The sequence below is a fragment of the Anas acuta genome, chromosome 3 (assembly GCF_963932015.1).
Source record: "Anas acuta chromosome 3, bAnaAcu1.1, whole genome shotgun sequence".
NCBI classification, from domain to species: domain Eukaryota; kingdom Metazoa; phylum Chordata; class Aves; order Anseriformes; family Anatidae; genus Anas; species Anas acuta.
This window is the reverse complement of record NC_088981.1, coordinates 63,934,576-63,957,659: the sequence shown is the minus strand read 5'-3', so window position 1 is coordinate 63,957,659 and position 23,084 is coordinate 63,934,576. Positions and strand designations below refer to the sequence as shown.

Sequence of the window (23,084 nt, the reverse complement as noted above, 5' to 3'; positions counted from 1 at the left end):
CTGAAGAAGACATTACAAAAATGCAGTGCTTTTACGGATCCTTTTTCTGCACCTTCTCTAATATTTCAGCAGAGCCATCACTGTTCTGCTTTGCAGTGTCCATGTACATGTAAAAAGCTCCTTGCAGGTGATCCAGACATAGTAAAGTCCATGACTCACACCTAGTAAAGTCTCAGGTTCTGACTACTCTTGTACAATTTGTTAGATCACATTACAAAAATATAGGCCATATTACTAGGAAATGAGTGCAGAAGGGTTGCTGTGGAAATGTGCGCATCAATCAGTCTTTGTTTTTTCTGTAGAAGAATAGGCAGTGAACAAGAATGACTGTGTAGTCCAGGCTAGTATAATGTCTGAAAGAAGATTGTGGCCTGTCAAGGTACAGTTACTTGGCTTGCTACAGGCAAGCTCAACTAATTTTCACGTGACAGTGCAGTTTTATTGCTGGTCTTTGCTTCTTTATGCATGCTGTGAAATATCTAGCTGAGGCATTTTATACCGGAGCACCATCCCAGAGCATCAATTCTTCATTTGTTGTTTTGCAGGAAACAGATCTCATTCTGACCTTTAATATCTCAATGCATCGTTCATGGTGGATGGAGAACGGGCCAGGCTGCACCGTGACTTCAGTAACTCCAGCTCCAGACTGGGCACCAGAGGATCATCGCTATATCACTGTCTCGGGGTGTTTTCTTGAGTATCAGTACATAGAAGTGGCTCACAGTTCTCTTCAGATCTTCCTTGCAGTAAGTGTTTATAGATAGCCTCTCTCTCATTGTCTTTTCTAACTTTCTTCTTGTTGAATGTTACTACCACTATAGTGGGGTACTGTAACATTGATTTACAGACCCTGTCTCTGAGCGTTAAAAGTTTTCCTACAAAATCATTGTGTTTCAGCCAATTCAAGGCATCTGTACATGAAAATCTCCAGATTACATTCCCAACACTGCAAAACTGACTGTCGTGATGCACCGTGTCCTACTGGACTCCATTTTGACCAATGGTCTCATATTACTACAGTGAATTGCATTCAAATTGCACTTATATGATATAAGTTATGACATAATAAGTTACAGCTATACCCATGAAAGCCAAATTGAATATAAAACAAAAACTAAAATGAAGGAAAAAAAAAATCAGTAGTAAAACTCGATTCACTAATCCATTCACAAGCCTCATATCTGACCAGTCAAATGACATTTCCATCTTTAATCAGGAAAACTGATCAATTTGTCTTTAACCATATTATCCAATATGCACTTGAAGATAATGAGAAAGGTTCTTCCCAAGAGAAGAAAGTATTGTACTTCTTATATCAAAATCAAAAGCAGAGGTCTTAAATCTTTTTTAGAAGAGTAGGTATCCAGTGTCAAGGTGCAGGGAATAAAATAAAATAAAATAAAATAAAATAAAATAAAATAAAATAAAATAAAATAAAATAAAATAAAATAAAATAAAATAAAATAAAATAAAATAAAATAAAATAAAATAAAATAAAATAAAATAAGAGAGAGAACATAAAGCATCTTGTTCAGGGAGAATTTGGTAGGTTCTTAAGCCACATTTAACCTTACTAGTCATTTCTCCTTGTGTTGTCCCTTGTACTTCAGCAAGGTAAAAAAGTGACATAAATTCTGAATTAGTTGCATTGAATGACAAGCTGCATTTTTCTGTTTGCCCTAGTGTTATTTACATGTTTTTGATCCAGTGAAATATATATATATAAATGACTGCAAATAAAACTGTCATACATATACATCTGGTGCAGTGCCTCTTACTTCTGGCCAAAAGATTCCAATATTTTGCCCAAGGAGGGACCATACTGGCAAAAAGGTAGCAAGGATATTTGGTAGTCCATATCCGGAAGTTAGTGTAAGGCAGCTGGACAGTCCCCAGTATATGATGTGGTTGTCAGCTACCCAAAAACTTAGCAGCTTCTCTATCTGTCTATTCCCCAGTCTAGTATAAATGACCAGGTGAGTTCAGAAAAATATATCTCTGTGTCAATATAACTCTGTGTGGTCTCCACGTATAGAAGCTTGTTGTCTGATTCACCTGAAAGCCCAGCTACCTCCATGCTTTTCTGCTGTCCCCATTGTAGGAAAGCAAAAGACTGCTTACCAAGCAGTTAGTAAGGCAGGCACTAAGCAGATCTGTACAATAAAATTATCACCTTCTCCAGATAGTTCACTGCAGTTTTGACTAGATACAGCTGATGCAAATGCAACAGAAAGAAAAGTGTAAAGAAATAAATGTAAGTAAATAGATTAAAATAGCTTTATAGATTTACAACTTTATTTACAAGCAATTATTATCACTCAAGCTGAACTCCAAAGAAGATATCCAGACCTTTATTTTTCTACTTTTTTTTTTTTTTTTTTTAATTTGTATGCAATTATCATGAACAAGAAACCCAAAGCAATATATATTTCAAGCTTGATTATTTTCTCAGTGGAACAAGGTTTTTTGTGTGTATATGCCTAAACAGAGCTGTGTTTCTAGTTAAGGACGATCTTAGCAAGACAGGGGAATGGTTCAAAATAACAAACCACCAGTAACCTTGTAACTGTTGCCAACTACAGCTACTTTTATATTCATGGCACTGTAAATGTATCATGGATAAAGAGCACCATGGTAAAATATGGGTTAATTTTCCAAACCTGGTGCTTGTACCTTTAGTGTTTACATCATTTTTACATTTCTCATTGTGGGCACAGGATTCTTTTTCTAAGAGAAATGTTAGCATAATGTCACAATCATAAAAAATATGGTGAGAAAGAGAGGAATTACCTGGTGCTGAATGGTGACATATAACACAACGTTAGAGAAGCACAATTTGCTTGGTTTTCAGTAAACTAGCTTTCAACAAACCCAAACATTATGTCAGATTTATCTCCAGTTAGTAGAAAGAAATTAATCTTTCCTTTCAATTTTCTTTTATGGGCACTTAAGTGGATCTTGCACTTTAACAGTAAACCTATGAATTGCAACCTACAAATTGGTTACTTGCTTTCTGTTTTTGCTTTCATGACAATGATCAAACTAATCTTGATCTTGACTTTTTCACAAACGTGGCATTGCAGCATGTTTTAAAGGGTATTTTCTACTGCCTATAGATAAAAAGTTGCAAAGAAATTCATGTTCACTGAGACCCACTTTTATTAGTCTTTGAAAACATTATCATGCTTGTATTTTGTACTGCTTGCTAGTAAGTTCATGTGGAATCCAGGTACAGAAGGTTAGGCTCAACATAGATGTGGTATTTGCTATGGAATACTTAGTGGAAGAATACAATACCTAAATAAAAGCTACATATAAAAACATTTGGACCTGAAGGTCCAATGATCCCAAATGTCAGAAAAGCATAATGCTTACCTTCAGGACTAAAGAGGGGCAGACATGATGATACACAGATGTGTTGGCAGCTTCTTCTGAGTAGATTTTACTCAGGATAAGCAAGCAACTGGATAAAATTCCTAGTTCAGTACGCATTGAAGGAGTAACAGAAAATTGTTGTTGATGAACTCTGTGCTTTGACTAGCTGAATGTTCATTGTTTCAAAAAGTTTCAAAATGGGGAAAAATACTTGAGATCACATATATACAAGGAAATGCTCTGATAAAACAAGGATTATCCTGATTTGGGTATTTAGCATTCATGTATGTGAAGCCAGGCTGGAATAACCCACAGTGATAATGGGGACTGTAAAGCAGTCTTTTGTCTCATGCCACAGAGCACTTAGTTCATCAGGTGGTGCTGGTCGGAGACTACAGCCTCTGTAGAGTAGTATCAATCAATCTTTCTATCAGAAAAATAAAAACCACATAATGCATAATTATGTCCATGTAGTAGCCATTCCCATTTCAGAACATTACTTATTGCTCCGCCACTGACTGATTTTGTCTCAGTTTTATAGAATTTTATTTTGAAGAAAATTCCACTGATTTTCACTCAATTGTTGTAATGTTTTCATGGGAGTTCTCTGTAAATGGCACACCACCAAAATGTCAGTGCCACACACTATGCTTGTCAGCTTTCTTTTTGTGTTTTATACTAATACCTCCCATCTGATTCTTTTGAGACTGAGATGAGCCTTATTTCTATCAGTTTATCTCTACATCTTACCATCCTCTTCCAGCAAGTCAAAAAGAAAGAAAGGGGTCTAGAGTGAGGAAGTGGAATCTATTTAATCCTTAAGTGCAGCTTTGCAGCCTGCAGTGATGCAAAATAAACAAACGTATTTTTAGGGCACCACCTGCAGCATGCAGCTGTACTGGGCTGAGCAGAACTGCTAAGCATATGATTTATTCTGTTTCATGTGAAACCCTGAGATCTAGAAAAGGATGTGGGGACAGTATTTCTATTGAATGACTCCCTGCTTTTTTTTCCCTCCCCAATTTTTGGTGAGTACCATAGATGTGACTGTAAAGGTAATATCTTCTTATCTGAAGTGTTATTGCATTTTGCCAACAGTGTTTTTTTTAATTCTGTGCATATATATGGGGAAAAAAAAAAAAAAAAAGTAACTGTCGCTGCAGCCTGTGCTCACATACTGGGCCAAATTCTCCACTTTGCTCTTCTCTACCATGGGTGCCTCATTTGCAGTGGTGTGAGATCTGAGTACGTGGAGTGTCCAAAGCACTCTGTGAGGATCACAGCTCTTCCTGTCCTTCTTGTCCATGTATGACTGAAAAGAGACTGGTTTGGTGATAGCATGACTTGGATACTCATATGCTTCATATATTAAAATGTCCTTATGTGCTTAATGGTTATTGAATCTCACTGCTTACATCAGAGAAACTATTTCATTTTTAGGACTCCTGGGTTATCCACAATAGATAGATGTACTTAAATTACTGATCTCTGGAGATGATTGTTCCAGGTAAAGAATGAGATCAATGGTTCTAATGGAGATTAGACTTGATACTGGTTTGTGAAATTTGAGTTGCATTCTGCATACTGTGTGTGGAGTGGAGGTTGTATGAAGTTCCCACTGACCCCTAGAAAATAGGGGAAGGAAACCATAGGCAGGCAGTGCCTGGGAGGACACAGTAAGGGGTGTACACTGCTGCCAACTTTAGCATGTAATGTCAGTGCTGAAAGAAGGCCTTGGCTCTGTGTATACATAACATATGCTGCTTTTTTGGTCACATGACCATAAAAGTGTCTCTATCTTATAGTCTCAGAGGTACCCACACCATCATCATCTAATTCTAGCTAGAGATCCTATGTAGAATTTTCTTCATTTGGATTTTTATTGAACACATTTTAGTACAGAAAATGGAAATCATTTCAGTTCACGCCCTGAGCTGTGTGTAAGGTCAGTGGGTTATGCTTCCAAGTCTACCACAATGTCCTTGAGAAAGCAATTTCTTCTCTATGAAGCCATCTGCTGCAGTGAGGAAAGCATTCCTAAATTTGTCATGTTCAGTTTATAAGACAATGTACCATTTGCATAGATAGGGATCCGTCAGATCTCTCAAAAAGCCTCTAAATGTGGATGGCACCCAGCATAGTAAGGCTGTTATGTGGTACAAGGAAATTATAATAATGGTAATTGCGTTTCATACAGAAACAGCTCAGATTCTCTACATCTTCCTTCTGCCTGTATTTTACTCTTTGATTATGCATGACCTGCCCCCACTCCCACAAGGCTGTTCTTGCAAAAGTCGACAAATTAAAATCCATTTGTAGATCAAAACTCTGAAAATATGCAAATAAAAGATCAGCCATGGAGATAAGTGTGACAGAATTACATATCTATTTGCCAACTCAGGATTTAAAGTATTTATTATGCTTGTCTTTTATTCCTCACTTACCCACTCACAAGTCTATTGATTTTAGTAGAACTAAGTGCCCGAGTTATGGGAATAAGATTAATGCAAAGGCATCACCTTAGCTAATTTAGTTTTTAGTTATATAGACCTCTAAAAGATGAAGTGTATAACATTATTCCAGTAAAACAAGTGGGCAAAAAGCATTTCTTACGTACGGTATCTATATTATTGATGGTAACTTACATACCAAATAAATAAAACCATAAGTAAACTGCTACACAAAGGTATTGATCATTTTCATAGTCATGTTGTCGGCTGACATTTATGTGTTGTACATTAGTCTTAATTTCTTTTTGTTCTTTCCTGTATTTATATGTGAGTATATGCTTCATGCAATCATCAAAATTATTATTTCATGCTTTCAAATTTTTAATTTGTAATTAACCTTCCATACTAGTTACAGGAAATGTATACTGTATGGGATTCAGTAAAGTCTGCCTCATAATACCTTTCAAGCTATGATGCTGTCAGATTGATTTAAAACATCATGAAGCATAACTGTGCTATTAAGAGGCAATAATACAGCTGGGTTGCCAGCTTCAAAATCTCTGCTCTGTTGCAGGCTTACAGTATGACCTTTGGCAGGGTGCTTAACTCATGCCAGTTCTTGTCTGTACTACACAAACAATAGTTCCTAAACATCTCAGAAAGCTGTTGCCAGGATAATTTCACGAACATTGCAAAGTAAACAAATATAGCTGTAAGGTGGTCCATGTATGTATTTAAGCACTTAGAAGAGCACAGAAGCTATAATATTCTGTTTCTCTCAAGGATTAAGAGTAATTAGAATAAGGTACTATTAAAATCCTAAATGTTAACATAGGACAGGTGACATTATATTCTCATGCCCTTGTGGAGAGATGAGATCAGAGAATCATAGTGTACTCTCACAGGAATTTCTGAACTACCTCCTTGTGCTTTAGACCCAGATGCTCAAATATGTTACTGATAATATATTACTTGAAAGTCCCCCGTAGTGCTGAGGACACTATGATTACAAAGTAAAGGTGTAGCAGTTCCTGTCCAAAAAAACCAACATTCAAAGTACATGACAAGCCAGCCAACCCATATAGACAGAAATAATGATAATAATAATAATAATACGGGAAAACAAAGGGAATACTAGCCTGCAGTTTTAATGCATTTCTTCTTTGACCATTGTCAGCAATTTGTAGACATGACAGAAAAAAAAAAAAAAAAAAAAACTAAAATGGGTTATGAATTGTAATAATGAGTAAACAGTGTATTATCTAGTGGAAAATTGTTCTAAAATGTAGCAAAAAAGAAAAGTGTGAAAGTTTGAAATCTATCCACTGGTTGACAACAAGTTGGTGGCTCATCGGTGGTGCACTTAGCAAGTGAGGGGGAACAAGCTAGGTTCAACAAGCTGCAGAGAGTCTTGCAAGTGAATGGATTGATTGAATTTCACTGGAAGAAAGGAGAAGACATGGGAGGATAAAGCAAGCTGTGGAAAATAATCTTTGCAGTAGCTTTTCAGATAGGCTCAGTCTGGACTGAGGTATTGGTTGGGAACAAGGAGGTGATGCCACGTAAATAGAGGCAGAATGCTCCTCTCAACCTGAGGCTTAGTGAGTAAGAGATCAGGAGGGTGTCAGCAGGACAGCAGAGGTTAAAGGAACAGTGTGTTTGTAAAATTACAGCACTAAGAGCAAGAAAGAATAAGAGTTCTGTAGGGAAAAGTACATTCTCTTTCCTTTTTTCCTTTTTTTATTTGGGAAGATACAGATGAGACCTGAGAAGATCAAAAGATGAGCAGTTCCTCCAGAGACACCAGCAAATGACAGAGCAGGACTAAAGAAATGAGCACTGTGTAAAGCATGTAGGTATATCAGCAGGACAGACTGCATTACAGAAGCAGGGCCAAAAGAGTGAAGGCAGAGGAGAAGAGGGGGGCAGTCATAGGAGTGCATGAAAAATAAAAGCTCCCTAATTTATGATGCCATCAGGATTTTTCTGTGGGTCCCAAAATATTCGTGAGTGGAATCAAACAAAATATTAGACATCTCTGGATTGTCCAGGTTGAAATGTTGAAAAGTAAATGGCCAGGTCCTTTTATCAGAGATACAAAGACCACAAATGATTTGAGAGTTGCTACTGTATTAAAGGTATTCAACTGAGTTCAGATGGATAATATTCATCTTTTAGGAGGTATCTCTGCTTGATATAGGCTTTGGATTCTGTTAATTAAGCAAAATATCCCAATATCCTGTTTTTGTGCTCAAAATATGCATAATGTGATATCCTAAAATATATATGTGTATCAGATATCCTTAGCAGTAAATTAATACTGGACTATTAATTTCCCTGTCCTCAGTTCCTTTATGCTGATCCTGAGTGCCATATATTACATCTATTTGCAGTAATAAACCTGATGCCTTTTTCCTTTCTAGTCAAAACAAAGCTCTTCAGTTGTGCAGGAAGTACATCTTGCACACAAAAGTCCTCACTCAGATTTATCCTTGTTAATTTTATTCCCCCACCTCCCTTTTGACAGCAGCCTCCACCTCTTCTGCACACACACACAGTCATGCACATACCTTGCGTATTGGCTGCCTCCTGCTGTGCTAGTGTAGCGGTAAGATTATTTATAGGTGAGAAAGGAGACAAGAGCTCATGTAATCAACTTTTGACTCTTTGAACATAATGGGGAAAAACAAACAAACAAACAAAAAACATTATTTAATTAAGGTGGAGTTCCTTTCTAGGGCAGCACAATGATTGAAGGAAATGTTATTCTTAATGATATAGATTGGTACTTGAAAAAGACTGTTTTTTCACTACAGGACTGGGCAAAATCAGCACAATGGGAAGAGGGAACCATTGTAAAGTGCTAATTTAATAACACTGTTGGGTCGCGTTAGCCAAGGAGCAACATGAGGTTCAGGCATCTTTGACATTGCCTTGGAGCAGAGTATGTTGCTGTTTCTCTGTTTGACAATAATGTTAGACTGTATGTCATTAGTGTTTTGAAGGATTACTATAAGAGACATCTTTATGCTTATACACGTTGTCTGTTGTTTCTTCTGTCAGATTTTACCTGCATTTCTTCACCAATCCTTGCAGAAAACTGAATTACACACATCAAAACATAAACTGTTTTTTAATGAGCAGGAAGCTTTGTAAGTGGAATTGCACTCATTTATTTCCCTAAAAGCTTTCCTTCTTAATGACCTGGGCTCATATAAAGCTAAGCTACATTGTATAATAATTGTCTGAAAACAAGTTTGCTCCAACTCAGTGGAGAGAAGTCAGTTTTAAATAGAGCTACTTGACCAGTGCACACAGGATTTTCTCTGAGCGGTTCATTTCCCTGGCTGAATAAAAGCCAGCAGTATCAGAATGAGCTGAGACTAGAAGAAGAAGTTCTGCCTCTCACAAATCCCTTTACATGAGCAAAGGAAATTTTGAATGTGATCTGGGGAGTGGGGATCAGAGTTGTGATAACTGGGAACTGAACATTAGACTCATTACTGTGAGGCCTGAGGGAAGTTTCCAGAGAATTTGTTTTGACCATCTCATATGTATTCCATCACACAGGGGACTCCAATTCTGTCTGACCCTGCAGGGATAAATAGTTATATGATACAACAATGTGATTATGGTTCCCCAGGTTGAACGCCTCATGGCTGTCCTGAGGCTATATGATGCCAGTAGTGCTGTGCTACCTGGTGATACTAGCTTACTGATTTGCTTCCTTCCACAGCTGGGATTTAAATTATTCCTCAGTTCTTGTACTAGCACAGTCCTGCCACTGATTTTATGACGCTGCCTTAGTGAACAAGCTTCAGGTGAACTCATTCCAGCTATGCACAACTCAAAAACCTTTAAATTGGGTCCTTTCACCTGGTTTTGGTGAGCTTCTTTGGGTTTTTCGTGTTTTGAAGATCTTTTGGACAAAAAGCCTAATCCATTTTCTTTCTGTGGGTATTCTCTACAAATGAGTTTGCGTGACGGAGAAACCAAATTATACCTGCTTTAGATGTAAGAATAATATTAAGCCGAATAACAATAAGAATAAATTGTACAAGCTTCTGTGATCCTAAGTAATTAAAAAGGAATCCCTCTTCATACTGAAAACTCATAGTCAAGTGCCAGGTTCACCAGCCCCTTTCCTGAGTTGATACTATTGCCACGATACAGACAAAAAGTGCAAAAGATGAACTGAGCACATAAAAACATAGATTTATCTAAGAAAATGTAATATTATCCATTGTGTAGCTTTAGTCATGACATTTCTGGTAACAGTGACACAATTCAGAAAATCTGCTTTCTTAAATTCTCCAAAGGCAAATAATATAAGTTGTGTTACAGCAACCGCAACTGATACTGTATTGATGGTGCTCACACTTTGTGTCTGAGATCCCTAGAGCTGGAGTAATACCAGTGTTAACCAAATCTCTAGCTAGTGTTTGAGTCATGCTGTGGGGCCACAGGATGAAGTCCAGGAAAGAAACATGAACAGTAACCTAGTAACATGGGATCAAGTAATCATTATTTGTGGGAAAATTCCCCATTTTCTAGCACTTACATAGCATGTAAAACAGCCTATGTGATAGAGAATATAGTCCTCTTCAGACATATCCTAAGGACTTTTATTTCTCTGACATCTGTAATGTTCCAATGCTAAGGAAAGAGGAGTCTGACATAATTTTTTTTCTTGTAATTTTGCTGAAGCTTCTACCCAAAGCCCAGATTTTAAATGACAGGTAATATTCATTACTGGAAAACATCATTGTTTCATCCAAATGAAGAAAATTACTCTTCCTTGAAATCTGAGCAAATCTGCTCTTTTCATGTATGCTCAGTAGACATCAGCCAATTCTTACCACTTCTTTAATAGATGTTATCTTAGCTCTGGCTGAATAGTTAGACAGCACACTTGTACACTGCTGATGTGTTTGGGGGGGTTATCAAGATGTGTTCCTTAGCTGCACCATTCAGCTAAAATACAGTACTATTGAGATAGCTGTTTTTCTGTTCCCAACTGCTTGAAACTGATTGGCATAAAGTGTTTCCTGTTTACATAACCAGTAGAATAGACTTTTTTCCCAGCATGCAATGTTATTTTAATGCTACCCTTGAGCACTGCTAGCTTAACCTCCATTCTCTCCTGAACAGAGTAAAAGAAAAAACTTTTTCTTAGCATATACCAATGAATAATGAAGTGCTGGGACTTTACTTTTATTTTTGTATGTTTGTGTTTTCTGTGAACAGATCAGTCATGCATGTTTATTCACATGCTGAAGAAAAAAAGCATCTGCAAAATCATATGGGCATTTGTCTGCTGATAATGACTGTTGCCATAGGTGGGAATTCAACATTGACATGACAGAATTTATTTTTCCTTATATGTAGACAATGATCAAATAGTGACATCTGGAATCTACCCCAGAGGTTCAATTCAATAAAATATTAATAGCTGCCATTTCCAGCAAAGACGGTGTAATAAGAGCACAGCAGCACAATCCCTGACATTTTTGCACCTATTGTTCTTCCTAATTAGTTAACCCTTTCCCCTTCCACATACCCTCCTCTTAAAGGACTGTATTCCCTGTCTCTAGTTTAGGTAAGTTGGTGAAAGATGTGCTCTGTTGGGAAGTGACTACATGCCCAGCAACAGCAGGCCAGATCCTTTTGGAAACCTCGACGAGCTCCTGCTGAACCTGGGAGGTGTGTGGCCTAGATACATACTACTAGCTCGTAATGAAAATCAGGCACAAAAGTGAAGACTATGTTGGGCAGTCTCATCTTAAGCATTCCCCATTTTACCAAGAGATTTAAGCTTTCCTTAGTAAGTGAATTCAATGTATTCAGTCACAATGAACAGAGAAAATGCATGGTAGAGGACTGCTGAGTCTTGTTTCAGACAATACTGTTCTTCCCATTCCTCTCATTCAGTCAGTTAGTATTAATAGTCACTTATGCATAAGAAGAAATAATGAGGTTTAATGAATCTCCAAAGATCAACTACTTCATAAAAGCAAATGCCACACTTTTATCAGTTAAAGGCCTCCAAGTCCAACATCAGCAGCAGAGGGAATTTTTATTTTAAAGCAAATTGCACCCAGTTTCAGTAAATTATCATAGAATGATTACTCGACTTTTATCCAGTCAATGTTATGGTTCCCTAGTGAATTGGTTTATTGTCAGTATGTCTGCTTCAAAACATGTCTTCCCTGGAAAGCATTCCTTCATTTAGCTTCTGCTGCTGGAAACAGGCAACAGCTTGAAGCTAGCAGCTGCTCTTGAACAAAGCAGGTAGAGATGCAGAAAGGCTGCTGAATCCATAACAATAAGCACATCATGACATAATTACAGTAAATCTCCAGAGTGGTCTGTACACACAGAATGCCATATGGTTTGGGTAAAGGAAGTATGCATTCGTAAAACTGTGGTATAGCACAAACATTTTCCATAGTAGTCCTGTTAGCATGAAATTGATTTTTATCTAGAAAATTAGCATTGACAGAACAGAGGACAGTGCTTGAATAGTCAGCTAGTTATACTGGGGAACATAATTAATATCCTGAAGGGCAAAAGCAGGTGATAGGAGAGTTTGGGGGATTTTCCAGTTGCAACTATGCATAATCTAATAGCTGGTGCATCCATTTAACCTTTCTTTGATATGGTCTTCTTTCACCACAGCATGTAATAGCTGTTCTGTTTTCTAAATGTCTTCATCTGACTTTGAACAGGTTAATAGGATTTACTGCCTCTGCAGCCTGCCTATACAAAACAGATTGTCAATATGGACAATACTTTCTGGTCTGTCAGAGAATAACAGACTGCTCTCACCATCCCTGATTTAGGAAGTGATTTAGTTTCCTGAGACTTAGACTGGTATTTTTCTGTGTAAGTTTTGCGTGAGTTTGCTCTGCTTAATAGCCACTTGGCATTTGCTGCATCAGCCTGTGGTGCTTGCTTCATTTTCAGATGGCAGTCTCTTGATTCTCTGTTAGAGATGTCTGCAGAAATTTTGTTATAGCTAGATACCAACTGTACAGAATAGATAACCCAGATATTTTTCAAAGATTGCACCGGACTCTTGAAAACATCTGTTACAAACTGCATGAATTGATCTCATCTTCAAAAGCATTAATCTCCTAAATCATTGTTTTGTTCTGTGCCTGAACCTGCATTTTAGATTTCAATGGCTTTGGTGTTGTTTTTGTTTGTTTGCTTGTTTGTTTGTTAAGATGTTACTAAAATCATTGTGTGTAATAAGAAAATTACTTTTTCCCTTGGGAGTAAGCTTTTTCTTGCCATGATTATTGCTTCCTGTTGAAATGATCAGAATATAATGGTGCAGCAAGTTTTACAGCAATATAAACTGCATGAACTATACATATGAACATTTTCTAAAGCACCAAGTCCTTTCCAAATGTCTCCTGCACATTTACACATATAATATGTGAAGCTCTGACTGGCTGAAAGAGGCTAGAGTCATTGAAATTTTTGATACAGGCTGTATGTAAAACATAGGCAAGCAGTATGTGCTGCTTTTTCAGTCTCTTTAAGATGTTAAAAACAGTACTACAGAAAGGAGGTCCACTGTGATTATAAGAGCCTTAAAAATTCCCTGAAATAGTTGTCATCTAATCCTACCATTTTGAAAAATCAATGATGAAGAAAATCCCACCATAACACATTGCCTTCTCAGTCCTGAAATGCTTCTTTTGTGTGGCTGTTCAGCTTCCTTAAACTTGCTGATTCATTTTAATTAAAATAATCTAGAAGATCATGAGCAAGAGAAGGAACAAGTCTTTTGTTTCATCTTTGTGTAATTGTCCATAAGCAACAAAATAAAAAATAAAAAAAAATACAAAGTCATATGAAGGTATACTTTTTTACACTTGCTGGGAATCACCTCAGGTGATGGGAGATGTAGTTCTACTTACATACTCTCAAGAATTGAAGTAATTCTAACTAAATTAATCCCATCTATTTCCAGATAATGGGCAGCCATAAGTGACAGTTGGCATCAGTGGATTGAACTAATGCTCAACATCTGAGCAATGTTTAATTTGAGGAACTCAGTCCAAGACCATCTCTCAACTTTGTGGTGAACTTTGCAAAGGTGTCTTCTTCAACTCTAAAACACTTAAAAGGAAGAGGTTCTGTTTGATCCAGAAATTCTTAGGAAGCTCCTACTCAGAGCAGAAAGCTTTGAACAGGTCTCAGAAGGAATTTTGAAGAGAATAAGAAAAATGATTAGACCATTAACTGCCTCATAGAGTGATTCAATTACACTGTTAAGTTAGTTTATGCAGCTGCATAAGCTTCATATTTCTTCCTCTAACTTCAAGTGTTTGAATAAAACTTCAATGAAATTAAAACATATCACTTTTCCAAAGGCTATTATAAGGTTTTGTTCTGTCCCAAATAGACTATCAGCTGGGAAACTAGAAGCGGTGGTAAGAGCCTTCAGAGCCTTAAGAAATATGCTAGGATCTAGAAGGATATAGTAGCCATCTAATACCCTTCAGCATTTAATACATACTAGCATTGTTTTGCTTCTTCTAAATACTGGGTCAAAAGCTAAACTGTTACATGTTAGCAGAGTTTAACTCCTGGTGTGTGTGTATAAACACAAAGGTTAATTTATTATCAAGTCAGAAAAGTTAACTATTTTTTATTTTTTTTTAATATTAAAGGAAGATGTACTAGTACTGTCATTGTGATCTGCTGTCTACAATTTCCTTTAAAAATCCATTCTTCAGATAATTTTCAAAGTAAGTTTTAACAGTCTGTTTTATTAAATATGAAATATATATATATACCAACCCTAGAATCTAGCATTCTTCTATAAAAACAGTTAGCAAATCAAAGACTCATATAGTGAAATTAATATTTAATTCTTTTTCAAAGAATGTCCAAAAGACCTCAGTTTCACATGAAAAAGACTTAAGGAAAAAGATAAATGCTTCTATTGTTAAACCGCTCAACATTCCACTATATGGTCAAGATGCTGAAATTTGAAAATACTACATTAATTCTCTTAGCATTTTCTTATTCTAAATTAAAAAGTATTACTAGCTTTGTTAGTGGCAGTTATTGAATGATAGTTGATGCTGTTGTAATTTGATTTTATCAGGTACTGTCTCTGACTTTGATCTCTTAGGTTGCCAAATCTCATTCAAGGTGAAATCAGAAACTAAGTATTATATAGTGCCATACTGCCTTTGTAGAACTGCCATCATATAACATGGATTTTTGCATGTTTGACATAGCTTGTTTACTTTAGTGTTCCAGTTATGTGATATAACTTCTACTCAATATTGGCGAGCTTTGCATCAGTTACTATAATTCAGTGTTTTTGATTTTTCTACCCTCATTTAACATAAATGGCAACTGTCAGAACTACAGTCTGTTAGCATAAACTTGGGTGTCATAGAGGAAGCCGCCACACACAAAGGAACTTTGGCTATACTTCATGCAGTATGGGGCTTTCGTTTGCTCTCCTTCCTGACAATTGACTGCACCAAAACTACAGAAATAGACAGACTGCCATGTAAGCACACATGGCAATTTGGAATATTCATATGGCTGCATTTTTTTCAACTGTAGCTCCATAATAGTAAACCTGTGAATAAAACAGGTGATTGGAAGTAGAGCGGATGCATACAGACAGATGGATTAAGACAGTAATAATTGTACTTTCACTTGATTATAATATTAACAGGCTCCAGGTGATTTCCATTTTTTACAGCGTCACTCATCTCAACAAGTCCCAGCAGGCCTGGAAGCAAAGAGATGCATCCTGCTTTTCACATGAACCAGTTTCCATTGTGAGCACTTAAGAGAGTTCTTCTGTTGAAAAGCAATTAGCTTCTACAGTCTAGGGTGCCATTTAGAATATCCAAGCTCATGTGTTTCATCATAAAATTGACCTTTTTAATTTTTTATGTCTGTGATTCCCCACTAAAAGAGTAAGCATTAAAAAAATACAACCCTAGAGAAAATACTGAAGGCACATGTAGAATTTATTAACGGATGTCTGGCCCCGAAGTGCTGCAGATAGCAACTCCATCTGAATATAATAAATACGAAGTATGCAGTATTGTGTGCTTAATTTTTAAATAATTGGTGTCATTAGGTAGTTTAATGATACCGATTACATAAAAAGCATAGGAAAGCAATATGTGCTACATTTACAGACTCACATTTTTCCTGTAGTAATTGCTTTTATATATAAATGGTTTTTTGCTTGTTGATATCTTTGAATAACTGTGTACTAATTATCCTAATGTTTCTGAGTTTGTTTTGCTTTTTAGTAACGTTGGCTACCTTGGGAATATACTTTTTGATAAAATTTTGCATCATTTAGATGTAAGAAAATTTTCTAAAGACATTACTTCAGCATAAGCAAATAAATTCCTCTTCTGTTCAGACACCTTCAGTAAAAATATTGCCAGCAATAGTGACATCTTCCCTCCGTCTCTGGCAACTATCATGTTTCCATGGAGACATTAGAGAGTTTCAATAGTGCAAGAATACTCAGGTTTTAAAGTACGAATAGAAGTTAAGCATTAGATTTTTGACAGAAGCTGACATAGTTTTAGACCAGTCCTGTGGTACTTTTGCTTTAAAATTTAGTAACAAGTTTCACTTAAATCTCTAATCCTTAGACAGAAAGAGGACATGACAACACCTTTGGCTCTGCTTGGAAGTGGTTTGAGGTCAACTGAACCCTACCTCATGGTGCTGATATCTATTCCTAGTTACGATCTAGCATTCAATATCCTTACAAAATGATCCTTTATTGTATTACCAACACTTTGCAGAGAAGAGGAAATTTAGAAGTAATTGAGATTTTGTAAGCAGAAAACTGAAAAATTAAGAGTTGGTATTTGATTCATCACTGGGTTCAATTCATAAAACTTCCTTCATTATGGCTGAATGTGACTGTTGACCACCCTTTGAGACTTCTGAAAAGGATAACCTCAGAGGTCTCACTGAGTTCAGTAAATACCAGGTAAGAACAGTTGCTGCTTGCATAACTATCTAAACCAAAAATTCTTTTTCATACTGGCCACCTACCAGGCCAAGTTAAAAGACAATGACCTGTTAAACTGTGACCTGAGAGCAGCACTCTGCAGAACTTAGCATGGCATTGGTCAAGCAGTCCTATCATTGATCACTATATCCCTTTATCCTAATGGCAGCTCATTCGTTACTAAAGAACCTACCACAGGGCTAAAAATAAAAATGCTTCAGGTTTATCTATCTTTCCGAACTTGTTTATACACGCATACATACAACTGGTTTATACATACATTCAACTGGGCTTACCTGTTCCCAGTCACAGTATTTCTTAGAACTGAAAGAAGCAGAACTCTCTGCAGCCTATATAAAGAGATCTTGAGCTGATATGTTATAGAACATAAATATGGCATGTAAAGAAAATGTTAAGATTGACAGTTTGTATCACTTATTTGGCTGTGTTCAGCTTCAGACCCAGCCTCTGCTATCTGGATACCAAGTTTTGGAAACTCCAGAAAGCCATTATATAGATATTAGAAAAATTCTGTAGCCCATCATCTGCAAAATCCTATCTCTAACACTACCAAAGAGCAATATTTCAGAAGAATTAATAAGTTAACCAAGTTCCCAGAACGTATTAAAGCCTGAATGATGGTGTATGAGAAACAGTTTATGTTTCAGGATGGACCACACTTTAAGAAAGTAACAAATAGCTTTTTTATTATTATTATTTTTTATTTTTGGGGTGGGGAGGGGTTGTCCATCCTCTGTCTTTAATCTCTTGAGCATCCTCTTCTTCTCACCTCTAAAACTTTTCCATAAACACTATATCACTTTTTTTCTCTGCTTACTGTGTATGCTCTAGCTTATTATGTCATACAGCCTATCTCCCTTTTTATTATCTCCCAAGAGCCCAGATCTACATTTCTAAAAGTGTCTTATAATTATGACTTTATTTTTATAGCCTTTCTCTTGTTTTCTTTGCACCTCCAGCCAAAAAAATAATCTGTCTTCCTTGCACCCTCCTTTTTGATGTTTGCTGAATCATCCTGAAAGCTTTTGTTCTGTCTTAAAGCTTTTCATACATTTGAATTTATATAAATTACTGCTTATGATCACCTTAAGCTTCTTCCTAGTCCTATGACATCTAGTTTATTTACCAGTACCTACCAATAATTTTTTTTTTCTGTTCTAAAATCCTCTTTGAAACTCTCTGTTGCCTTCTTCACATGACAAATCCTTCTCAGCATTTGCCCCATGTTTTCTTTACTGTGTATGTATCTTGTCTTATTTAGATACCAAGTCCCTTGGGGCACAGGATGCCACTTTATCTGTGTTTATAAAACAGTACAGAATGATTGCCCTCTGTAAAGCAATAGTGAGGACACAATATTTGACTGATAAATCAATTTGAAGAAATGCTTCCAATGATTAATGAATCTGTCATATCAACTAGGACACCTGCTAATTGTTTTCGAGTTACTGACAAATATAACAGTTAATTACACCAGCCATGGCCTGCTTAGTGCTCTGGCGAAGTTTTGCTATCATTGCAATGGCAAGGAGCCTCTGAAAGTTGCTTTGCCATCAATTCCTTCACTTCACAGTACTTGCTGTAGTAAAAATCTTTGTGTTCTGGATTTTGTTTTTTTAATGAGATATTTAAACTTAAGCTCCCCCAATCCACAGTGTGAGGAGAAGGAGCACAGGCAAACATGGAGGACTGAAGCAGCCAGCAGAAGAAAGCACTGTACTTAGAAAACTAATTTTCCTCTAAGTATGGTAGATTGCAGCTCCCTGAAGCAGAGTCCTTGCTTTCAGAAAAGCAATTTCTGGCAGATTGCAGAGGTTATTCCCCTATGGTTTTCCAGCATCAGACGGGAGATGGGAATAGAGGACCCTCTCTCAGGGGGCTGGCAGCTTCACAAAAAAACAGATGGGACCTGACAGGCTATTTTCAGGAGATGGAGTCTCTGAAGCAGGAAGCAGGGATGCCTGAACAACTATGGGAAAAGCTCCTGTTTTTAAACTGGGTAAATCAAGGACTCTTTTGACAGGAGGCAGCATCCTTTCACAGGCTACCAACTGTCCTGTTTGTTATCTGACAGTCTTATCAGCCAAAGTTTTTTTTTAGGCATTGTGAAATATTTGGCCAGAATAATGTCTGACCCCAACAGCACAAGCTGTTTCTACTTGTTTATGACAAGAACTATTTGTTTTAATTCATTAATTCATGTCCTTACCTTGATCTCCAGACTCCATCATGTAAAGTCACACCTTTCAAATCATATAATTTCTCCTTCCCTTTCCCCTCTACCATCACTTGAGTTTCACCTGCAAGGGACTTGAAGCATCCCACTTTTTCTTATTTCTTGTAAATCCTTTAAAACTAAAAAGAAATTGTGTTCTGAAAATACTTGAAATTTACAGTTCAAGGTCTGCTCATGACAGCCTCTGAAATTCTAATCTCTTGTCTTGAGAATGTAATTGAGTGTTTGCTAAAGCCACGCACTGTGCTGTCGGAAAAGGGACATCCCTGAGGAGTCAGCTCTGTGCTTCACAGGCATGCAAGCAGGTACTCTTCTTCACCAGCTGCAGGAAAGCATGCCAGCTTTCAGCAATTGATGAGGATAAGGTTTTGCAGAAAACAATGAAAGCTGGATGAAAAGTGGTGATATGTTGGTTCTGATCTAACCTGCCTAAAAAAGGTGTTAAAATTGTAGCTGTTGGAGAAAGATAGATACCTGCATATCTCCAGAGGGCTGTTCAGCTCTTAGATGTTCATTCCACTGGAAACAGAGCTGTACAGAAAATGAAGATATATGTTTTGAGCTATGGTTTTTGTGCAAGGCAATGCATATGAGCTCTTTCTCAGTACAGGAAAAGCCTGTAAAGAGATTGTGAAGAGAGTGTGTCTATAAGGAAGGAGTGAGTGAAAATTCACATCAGAACCAGTGCTCATTTCAAAGAACTGTCTTGGAACAGCTTCTTCCCATCCTTGGAGAAAAGGGAGATGGCAATAAAACTTGACCAATAAAGGAGGCAGGAATCTGAATTCAGCCTGAGCCCAAGTGGTGAAAGTTGTAACAGAAGATTAAGAGCCATAAGTCCTTGCAGTAACTCTGCAGCTTTAAGTCACCTCCTGTCTTCCAAGTCCTGGGTCATGACAGGGTCTGTTGTGACTCACAGTGAATCAGTGCTGATGTTGTGGGTGCCTCTGAGAGCAGGTCTGTAGGTACAGCACTTGTATCTGTGCCCCATGCACAGATACACTATAACTGACGGATTATTTTAGGAAAGTAGCCTTATCAGTACACCTTGCACATCTGTTCCCAGGAATCTGTTCCTCACCTTGGTCTTTGACCCACAGAAAAAAAAAAGAAAAAAAAAAAAAAGCTATTAAGTTATTATTACATCCAAACATTATTACATGTTACACAGGTATACAATACCTTTTTAAACAGTTTTCCTTATTCCAGAAGAGGCACTGCAGCCTAACATGATTAATCTAACATGATTAATACAGTTACTGCTTGTTGAAATATTAGGAACAGATTTCTAATATAATCTGCCAGCATAAACATGTCAGTAAATGAATCTCAAATATGTAAGAAATTGAATCTGGTGTAATGTAAACATTGTGTAAAGTTGGATTTTTGATGCACACCAATGTACTTATACCTGTGCACCCTTCATATAACAAAGAAAGATATGCACATGTTCACTGAGTTTTAATTAATAGAGTCCTTGCCAATTCCTCTTTAGACCTTTATTATCCATTTCTTTTAATGCACTTCATTCATCACTTTTAAAAATTAGACCAATTTAGTAACATAATTTGAATCCATAATTGAATTTGCTAGCTACTTTCAGACTATACAAGTTAATGAAATGGCATCATTTTATACACATTTTCAGTGCTTGGAAAAAAATGTATTGGTGACCAATCACCCCATTTAAAATGGGAAACTCTTACATCTCATTCTCATTCTCAGACAAGTTCTCTACTGATTAAACTTTCTCTCCTCACAAATAGCAGACTAGAATTTTTCCATTCTCTGACAAAAATTAGTAACATAAGGCCACGTAGAAGGATGAATATAAAATATAATTCTAGTTAAAAATCAGAAATTACAAATAATTGAAAAAAACTAAGTGAAGTGGAAGAGAAATATGTAATGGAGTAACACCAGAACACCACATCAAATGCCTTCCTAGAGAGAAACAAGGATGGATAAACCCAGCAGCAGCTCTGTGGAAACACCAAAGCAAGTGTTTATATTTTTACCAGAGAACCACAGGCTCAACAGGGACATCTGATCTAATCTAGCATTTGACAAGTAGGCATCTCTGTTTATGTGTTCTGCCACACAGTTATGTGAAAAAATATTTTTCCTTTCATCAGCTTTTTTTTTTATTGCCCACTGTCGTGGTTTAACCTGGCCGGCAGCTAAACACCACACAGCCATTTGTTCACCCTCCCCCCTCCCTCTCTGGGACGGGGGAGAGAAATGGAAAGTGAAGCCCGTGAGTTGAGATAAAGACAGTTTAATAAGACAGGAAAATAATAAAAACAACAATAATAATACAATGATGATAATAGTACTACTACTAATAATGTGTACAAACAAGTGATGCACAATGCAATTGCTCACCACCTGCTTACCGATGCCCAGCCTAACCCCGAGCAGTCCGGCCTCCCTCCCTCAGCTAACACTATATATGGATTAGCATGACATCAGATGGTATGGAATACCCCTTTGGCTAGTTTGGGTCACCTGTCCTGGGTCCTCTCCAGGACAGGTGCAGCTCCAGGACAGGTGCAGCTCTTACTGCACCCCCAGCCTGCCCGTTGGCAGGACAGAGCAAGAAGCTGAGATGTCCTCGGCTTAGTATAAGCACTGCTCTGCAACAATTAAAACATCGGGGTGTTATCAGCACTCTCCTCATCCTAAGCCAAAACATAGCATTCTACCAGCTACTAGGAAGAAAATTAACTCTGTTCTAACTGAAACCAGGACACCCACTTCACAGAGCATGAAATTCTTTCAGGTTTTTGATACACTTTTAATATTGGGATAAAAAAGTATTTGCACTGCTAAAGAAGTGGTGGTTCTTCTTCTTTCCTCAATGTATGTAGTTATGTTCATCAGCTACCTCACCTAGTTCAGTAGGGCCATGAGCTCAGGAATGGTGCTGCTGCTTTTTCAGCAGAAAATAAAGTTAGTAGAGCATCACTGCACAGTGGTGTTTCACATTTTGACATTTCACTAGTTTGGAAATGCCCTAGAGTAGCTTCAAAGCACTGTCCTATTAATTTAAATGTAACTATATATTTTTATACCTAGTATACTATATATTAAATATATTAGATATAATGAAGAGTACTGTGATTCTTTGTTCCTCTTTTATTCAATTAAGTAATTAAAGTGGGGAAAAATACATTTAAATTTGCTTTTGTTATTTAGTATCTGTTTTAAAGTCTTTCAGAATAACTGTTGTTCCTGGCACTATTGCACCAGTGTAGACCACAACAGGAAAAGGCAGACTAGTAAACTGGGGTAGTTATATTTTCCTAGCTTATTTTCAGTCCTAGCATAGGATTTTCAATAGATCCTAGAAATATTGTACTAATTTTATCTTTAAATGAAAATATGAAAAAAGTCTAAGAGTTGTTATTAAAAAAAAAAAAGAAGACCATTTAATTCTCTGTGTGTATCAAAGTGATACAGTACTTAGAGATTCAATTAACAACATTTGGCTAAAGGCCAAAGGAAAATTAACAAAGGTCTAGAATATATTTCTCAGACAGATTTTTTTCAAGATATAATTATACTTTTAAAAGGAAGTTCTACCAGACTGCTCCCCAAAACCTGGGCTCATTTCCAAATTTAAGCTTGAATTTTTATTGCAGTTCCACCCTCTATTCTGATTACCAGGCACTATCTGCTTTCAGCAATTAATACAAATGTTATGGGTTTTGATTTGCTTCACTACAGTATGTGGACTTAATTTCTTTTCATTTGTAGCTTTAAAATAGCAAAAGCCTCTTAGTGATGAATTTTTACATTGCACTAGTACTATTACTGAGCTATATAGGCTTACACCATCAGTCATCTGTCCAGACTGCATCCTTTTTGTTCTAGGCAAGATGTGCTACGTCAAGGCAGGAGGTTAGACAGACAAATGTTATAATTGGGTTGGAAATGGGCCTTTCAGTCTTCTGAATAATGACATGCATAG

At 36.9% G+C, this 23,084-nt stretch overlaps 1 protein-coding gene across 3 annotated transcripts in view; it reads left to right on the top strand.

Moving 5' to 3' along the window:
* Nucleotides 1-23,084, top strand: part of NKAIN2 (sodium/potassium transporting ATPase interacting 2) — a 576,006-nt gene that overhangs the window by 497,376 nt on the left and 55,546 nt on the right. For all 3 annotated transcript variants that reach the window (XM_068677540.1, XM_068677538.1, XM_068677539.1), the window contains one exon: nt 546-746. In XM_068677540.1, the coding sequence (XP_068533641.1) occupies nt 546-746 (201 nt within the window). The remainder of the gene's footprint in view (nt 1-545; nt 747-23,084) is intronic.